This window comes from Pteropus alecto, unplaced genomic scaffold, assembly GCF_000325575.1.
Source record: "Pteropus alecto unplaced genomic scaffold, ASM32557v1 scaffold25, whole genome shotgun sequence".
Taxonomy (NCBI): domain Eukaryota; kingdom Metazoa; phylum Chordata; class Mammalia; order Chiroptera; family Pteropodidae; genus Pteropus; species Pteropus alecto.
The window spans coordinates 35,362,776-35,370,508 of record NW_006441955.1 but is presented as its reverse complement, the minus strand read 5'-3'; the positions used below and the strand labels follow the sequence as shown (position 1 = coordinate 35,370,508).

The following is a 7,733-nucleotide window of genomic DNA, read 5'->3' as shown; positions in this document are numbered from 1 at the left end:
TTCTAAAACACACCTGCTTATGTTACATAATGACTTAAAAACAACTTTGATGACTACTTAGTGTGAGTTGTAGGTGCTATTTCCCAAGAAAAGGAAACAGATTGTCCAGAGTTAAAAACAAATAAATGAAATCATAATAGAAAAAAAGACATAATGCCTATCAAATCCAGGGCTTTGACTACTTAAACATAATATTTAATAACTTTCAGAATCCAACTCTAGCTCAGCTTTTTAGCCCTATGTCCAACACACATCCTGGTCACCATTCTTTAATGTACAGTTGTGGCTAGAATGCCCTATCACTAAGCAAATTCCTATTCATCCTTGAAAGCTAGAGTCACATGTTACCTGGTTGCTCCAAGAGATGGTATAAAGGGGCTTAAGGTTCTATCCATAACCTTCACCAATCCTCCCAAAGCAACCCAAATCAAAATAAATATAATAAAACTGTATTTTTTTGGTATGATTAGAGTTTTTGCAATCTCATGTAAACTAGTATAAAACCATCATTTAAAAACATTTATATTTTTATTGATCTGTAACACATAATCTAAGTAAAAGCAAAGTACTTCTTATACAAGTGCATTTTCAAGACAAGTCCCCAGACCTACACTTCCAACTAGATTGCAGCCACTAAGCCTCTTCTTTACAGAAATTCTAAGAAGCTTTCTCTAATCTTCTCTTCCTGATAAGCTATACATAGCTCCTCTCTGGGCTCCCACAACTCTGACCATATACAACTATTATCTTACCAAACAATAGTTTAGTATGTTATTTCTTTTAGTTTCTTCCACTAGAGTAGCTCATCAAAGGTAAGGGCCCTGCATGTTTTCTCATGTATAAAATAAAGATAAGAAGACATATCCTCATAGAGCTGTTGTGAGCATTAAATGTTATGCATATTTAAAGCACTCAGCACAGTGTCTAACATATAATAAATTCTAAATAAATGTTGGCAATTATTTTTCAATATATGTTTATTGAACAATGAACTAGCCCAAAGAGTCCCCAAGCAAACAGACTGGTAGACATGTTGTTTATAAAAGAGCTTGATTAGAGAAAACACGTGTTCTGAAATTATCTTAAGGGTCACTATGTAAGTAAAATGCCTTCCCTATTATCTATTTGCAGATGTGACATAGAATTGAATAACTTTTAATGTCTGGTAGGTTAAGAAGAGTTTTCAAGACCTTAATACTGGGAAAGAAGTTTCAATTATAAATTTCTGAATTTCTGAGGTAGTTTATTAAAAATAACACCTAAAACAATTTCACATTTGGAGTAAAAGAAAATGTCTTGGGAATTTGTGCTGTTTCTGACACTATCATATATTGCTTCTTTATAATACAAACTGTCCATAAATGTATTTGCTCTTAGGTTTTACGATAAAAAATCAAATGAAGTGTGTTGTGTGGTAGAAACAACATCAAATTGAAATTAAAGGATATTGGATTTTAGCCCACAAATTAGCTGTGGGACCTTGGGCAATCTTAATTCCTCTGGGCTTCAGAGTCCTTTGGAATTTGACAGGATTAGACTAATGTCTAAATTCCCATCTAGTGCTAAAATACAGAGTTCTTATAATACTATATTTTAACTTTTTTCTTATATGGCTTTTCCCCTCACTAGAAACTAAATTCTCTTTTTGAGAGAGAGGGGGCAAGAATCAAACCTTATTCATCTTTGCAACTTAGTACCTAGAACCAATTTCTTGACTGAATGAATGAGTGCCCCTGCAGAGCTTCTACTTAAAAAAGGCATAGCAGATTTATGGTATAACAGGTTAGTAGTTAATGTTAACGCAATTAAATTATTATATAAGAATAACCACTGACATGCATTCATATGATTTTTGATATGCAATATACAGATTATATTGTTGACCATTTGAAACTTTGTTCATTTAAAAGAGAAATTCTAAACCAAAATTCTAAGACTTACTTCTGACATATTTGAAATTATGAGTTACAAAGCTTTTGAGAGAGGCCAATTCTTTTTTTTTTTAATCATTTTTATTTACTTAATTGAAGAAATTATTTAAATTTTCCCCCCATCTACCTTCCCCCTACCCGAGAGAGGCCAATTTTAACTCACCACCCTAAAAGCAATGTTCGCCAATATCAAGTAGGTATCCAAGTGTTCATTCTCAATGGAATTTTGTAGAAAAGATTTTTATCCTTGCCTACCAAAATTACAGACTGAAAGGCAATCTGATCAATGTCTTAAGGAAGTATATAGACAAATGGAGAAAGCAAACATATATGTGTGTGCGTGCACATGCACGCAGTTTAACTCAGTAACTCAACTGCCTCATAAACCCATTTCTGAGTTAATATTTAGTGCAGGCTTATTGCAGGTGCAGTTCCAAAATACCTCTAATACAAAATGGAAAATGGGAGTGATTAACTACTATAAAGGAAATCTATCAATAAAACAGAAGTTTTCCTTGCCACTTCTTTTGAACAAGGGCAGATGTCTCTTTCTGGATATATCCCCCAAATTTAGAGTGATGTGAGATTTCATTTCTCTGTTTTAGTAACAATGTGACTGAAATCTGAGATGCATTTACTTCAGAATTTCCTGAACCTGAATTGTTGAGGAAGTGAAGGTTTTTTCCTAACATTCAGCTGTCTGCCTCAACCACACCAGTCCACTGATCCCAAGTTTGAATATTATTAATAGATTAACTCTACATAAATTGACACAAGCACAGTTTTTTTATTGTTAAATTACTATGTTATCATATGCCGAGCAAAAAGTAAAGAGACAGATCCACTTGTGCATTCACACTTTAAATTCTTGAATGTAAGTGAACAAATGATCAGTTAGGAAAGGAAAACTGAAGGAAGGGCTTCTTTATATGTCTTCTAATTTCTCTAATAATAAAACATGCTCAAAAATTTTAGAAAAACTTATTTTCTACATGTGATATAATATTAATAAATAAACTATGTTTACTTCAATAAATTGGAAAGACTCCCTCAATATTAAGGGCAGTCTATCTCTGGCTAATGCAATTATCATTTGTATATAATATAAACATCAAAAAATAAAGAGATGGCATAGTTTAACATTTTCCAAAGTGTTAGTACTCTTAATGCTGAGTTTCCAGTTCCAGAATTGTCCATTCCCCTTGGGGTGAACAATCTTCAGAAGAAAAACTAGCCATGGTGATGCTTGCTGAGGAATCAAGTGGAGAGGTTAGTTCACTCCATCTGTTCAAAGTGTCAACATGTGCTTTACCCTGAGGTTTTGAGCTGTCTCGTGCTAAAAGTAGTGTCTGATTTATTAGATACTGTGCTAAATTTAAATCTTCAGGAACAGAATTTGTAATGTTTAAGTTTGAATCCTGTTCAGAGAGCAGTTGTTTTAACAATGTCCAATCTTGTTTTGCAAAGTGTTGATCATCTTCAAAATCCACGTCTGTAACGTGTGTTTCTGATTCCACTTTCTGCTCAAATGCTTCTATTACATCCATCTCATATATTGGAGAGAGGGTTTTTGAAGGCCGATGGTCATATATGTAGGTTTGTGCCAGTGTGTCACAATCATCTATGTCTCCTGAAATAATTCATAATACTACACAATGTAAAAATTGCACATGTTGGTACCCTCAGAGTTCTGTAGAACAATAGAACAGTTATAGTCCAAAAAAACACAGAATGAGAAGAATAACATTTATACAAAATTGAAAAGATTTCTGAGGAATTTATTTTTCTATCTTAAAAAAAACCAAACAACTCAAGGATAATGTTAAGCAGCAAAATTGACACTGGTGACTAACAATAATTCTCTGTACTTTAATTTGAAAACTTGTAATACAGAAAACAACAGAAATTATTTAAACATAAACAAAGAATGTGCACATATACCTAATTTGCTACAGTAAAACTTAAAGAGAAAAAAAAGATATGATTATTTGATGGTGACTTTTAAGGTCAGTTCCGAAAAGAGAATAAATACATTTTATCTAAAGCCTTATTTGTATATTGCACATGCAAAGAAGGATGCAAGCAAGGACAGACAAAAAATACAACTTTAAGAAGCTCCCTATTCTTGTGATTTTGCTGAACAGGGACTACTGATCAGTATTTTTCTTAGTTCTGATATACGATAGCTACTCAGTCAGTGACTATTGCATATTTTAAATGTAGGTCATTAGTTCAAATTACTATAATAAGGAAGACAAACACATAAAACAATTAGACAGGAAATCATTTATACATGTGAAATAAGCCTGGGCTTTTTCATATACGATTGTTGCTTCTAAATATACTCTCTTTTAGGAAATTTATCTTTTTACTTGAAAATTTTAGAATAGAATTATAGCGATCCTTAAAGTCTTAATCTCTGTAAAACGTATATAAATTGTAATAATTAATCTAGTTAAAATAGTTCAGTGCTTTTAGTTACATATTACTATAGTTATTGCACAGCCCTCACAGATATATACTAGTGTAATTCTTAAATCATATCCAATGTAAAATAAAATTTCTAATAGTCAAGAATTCTTATGTTAAATAAGACATTAATAACTAAATAACAGAAATAAGGTTTTCTCTTTATTCTTTCACGTAAACTCTCTAAGTAAGTTAGCTCTAATAAATAACCAAAATTTTTACTAGATATTGATTCTGCACTAGGATTTTAAGTTTACAGTGAAGACTAACTAGCTAATTTTAATATTATTAAGAAATTTAAGTTTTTATTTAAAATTTGAATCTGTTGCTTAAGTAATTATTCTATCTAACTAAAATATAACATTCAGGGCTACATACAACTTGAACATTCTACAAACTAATTTTCTTATGGATTTAACATTTCTATTTCTGTACATTACCTGCAGATAAAGCAATATTAGCTTTTTCGGTAGCTGCAGAATGGCTCTCTTTCACTTGACCTTCCTGAGACAGAAGTTGACTCCGACAGGAGTCCAGAGATTTTGTAGCGCTGTTCTTTGGTATGTCAGTGTTGGGTTCTCTTTGATGAAGCTCCAAATGACATGGTCTTTCTTGAGATTTTATATCACTATCTGAGAGTTTGCAGTGTTGCTGCAAGTCATTATCTACATCACTTCCACTCTTTACTTTATCTTCCAGAGGAAGCTGTCTGCCTCCTTTGGACAGGACATCTATTGTGTACTTTTTTCCAGTGGCTGAAGTACTCTGTTTATCTTTTCTTGAAGAGTCAATGCTACTAAGACCCAAAAGAGCACTTTCATTTTTACATTCGCTATTCCCTTTATCTTGTTTACATTCTAAAATACTACCTTCATTTCCTTGTGAGTATCTGGAATAGCAGGTCCTTCCATGTTGATGAGAAATGCCATCAAAAACATCAGAAGGTGAAAGAGAATCTATAGAAGGCTGAAAGGGAATATGGACTTCCCCTTCATCAGATCCTAATTCTTCACATTCATCTACTGAAAGTAAAACTGACCTTTTAAATTTTTTAGTTGCAGAAAACTCGTGACTTTCGTTTTCAGTTGCATCTTCAAAAGCTAAATTAATTATCCCCTGAAACTGCTGAGGAGCTGAGTTACGTGCAGAGAAATTTTCTGCAACATTTTCAGCTTCAGATCTTTCATCTTCTGTTTCATCTGCTGAGGAAGAAACTTGATCTACTTCCTGAGCAAAGTGGACACTGCCTCGGAGAATAGTTTCTTTTTCCCTCGGGTGGACCATTTTAGATCGAGACCAAAGTTCTGCTCTTTTCCTAGGAATCTCATCATCACTTGTCGAATTAACTTGGAAAAGATCATTACTACTTTGCTTTTTCATTTTCACTTCAATTCTTAAGTTACTATCATATATTTTTAATTCTTCAGGAGTACTGGTATCACTGCTACTTCTTCCAAGAAAATCGTGGCACAGCATAGTACCACATTTAGAAATACCTCTGTCATTTGATCCATCATCATCCTGAGACCCTCCAGCATCATAGTCTTCAGACCTGGGCTTTATGTCATCAGAGGATGTGGTAGCACTGCCAGTATCAGATTCAGGACTCTCTTTCTGATGCAGAACACTGGTACTTAAATTCCAGTGGCTCATGAATGGAGCTTCTGGAGTTTCATGGCTCTCTGGAGTTTCTGTTGTTTCCATATCTTTAGGAGAATTTTTTCCTGATATTTGTTCTAAAACATACTTGCAGGAACTATCTGAGTTTGCTGCAGCATATTTATCTTTGTTTATAGCAGAGTCATCAGATAACTGACTGGGAATTGTCTGTTCTACATGAAATTTAGATTTTCTGTCACCTTGAAGAACAGTATTTAAGGTCCCATTTGTCCTTTCAGTAACACAAGGCAAAACATTTTTCACATATTTAATGCTTGATTTTTTGTTTGTGTCTTTATTCCCCATTTGCTTCTCCTTATCTGATACTGAATGATTTTTCTCTGCATTTGTTGAGTCTAAATCACAAACTGGATTAGAATTCAAAGAGTTTTCATTTGGATTTGAAATCATGCATTTTAGGGCAGTGGTGCTATAAAGTTTTGAATCTACATTATCACTCCCATTGGAATGACAATGTAGTTTAGCTGTGTTGCAATGACTTGTTTCTTTGTGATCAGAAAATTTTGTTTTACTTTTATCTAAACAAATCTGTCTTGATTCCAGTTCATGTTTTATTGATTTATCCAAATTTGAAACATTTTGGCATTCTAATACCAATTTCTCTTTTTCTTGATTGTTTAATGGCTTTTGTGGGTCAGGAGAGCATGATGAATGGAATGCTTCCATACCTCTAATTTCAGATGTGAGATTAAATAGAGGTTCGTGAGGCTTCTGTTCAGTAACACTGCCCCTGTTATTATTATCACATGCATCAAGAAGCATACTTTTTTGGACAACAGAGGTTTCACTTTTTAAAGGTCTTTGAGGAGAAGACTGAGTCTTCAATATTACCTGTCCAGGAAGCATTTTCTGTTTTGAATCTCTATTATTCAAAGTTTCACCTTTCCTAGATTGATTTAGGTTTTTAGGCATTGCCGCTCTTTTTGCATTAACCTTGAGCAAAGTTGTGTGTCCTTGCTTGACAAGTTTTCTCTTAGGTGTTTGTTTATCCATCGTTGTACTGTGGTCCAACTTTGTCACATTTCCATCAGACTGCCTTGAAGAAACTGAAGATTTTACTGAATTTGGTGACTCTCCTTGGGATCCTTAGAAAAGAAAATTCAAAAATATACCTTCCAATTTGTGAATGAAATTCAATATTTGTTTTTAAATTACTTTAGAAGAAATAAAATAAATAAAACAATGAAATGGTAACACATCTTCAATCAAATGGACAATTACAGATTACGAGTTAGTGGCATGATAAAATAAAAAAAGAAAATATTTTTCTATTACAAAAATAAATGGACTATTCTAGAGTTTTAGTAAAATTACTGAAATAGGATCTCTCTTATTCAAGTAAAGGGCTTTGATCCTTATGCCAGAATTGGATTTGCATAAATATATGGGGGTGGAAAATTCTGATTTCCTTATACCAAAAGAGCAGGAAGAAATGTCCCTTTGAAGTTTTAAAGAGGGAAAAAAAGACTGTGTTCCACACAACTGAAAAGGAGAATCAAGCTAAACATAAAATAGAAATGTTGAAGTTGCTGTTATTTTTTCCCTCAAACATGAACAAAACTAATTTATTTCTCATGACAAGATCATTATTATTATAGATCATTATTAGGGTTAACAACTTAGATATGCAGTGGAAACCAAAACTGGTAACTG

The 7,733-nt window shown here is 33.0% G+C and overlaps 1 protein-coding gene across 7 annotated transcripts in view; it reads right to left on the bottom strand.

Moving 5' to 3' along the window:
• Positions 1–2,694: 2,694 nt before the first annotated feature.
• Positions 2,695–7,733, bottom strand: part of KIAA1107 (KIAA1107 ortholog) — an 87,872-nt gene continuing 82,833 nt past the window's right edge. For all 7 annotated transcript variants that reach the window (XM_025052091.1, XM_015595303.2, XM_006919406.3 and 4 more), the window contains 2 exons: positions 4,841–7,165; positions 2,695–3,561 (listed from right to left, as the gene is read on the bottom strand). In XM_025052091.1, the coding sequence (XP_024907859.1) occupies positions 3,095–3,561; positions 4,841–7,165 (2,792 nt within the window). In that variant the 3' untranslated portion in view covers positions 2,695–3,094. The remainder of the gene's footprint in view (positions 3,562–4,840; positions 7,166–7,733) is intronic.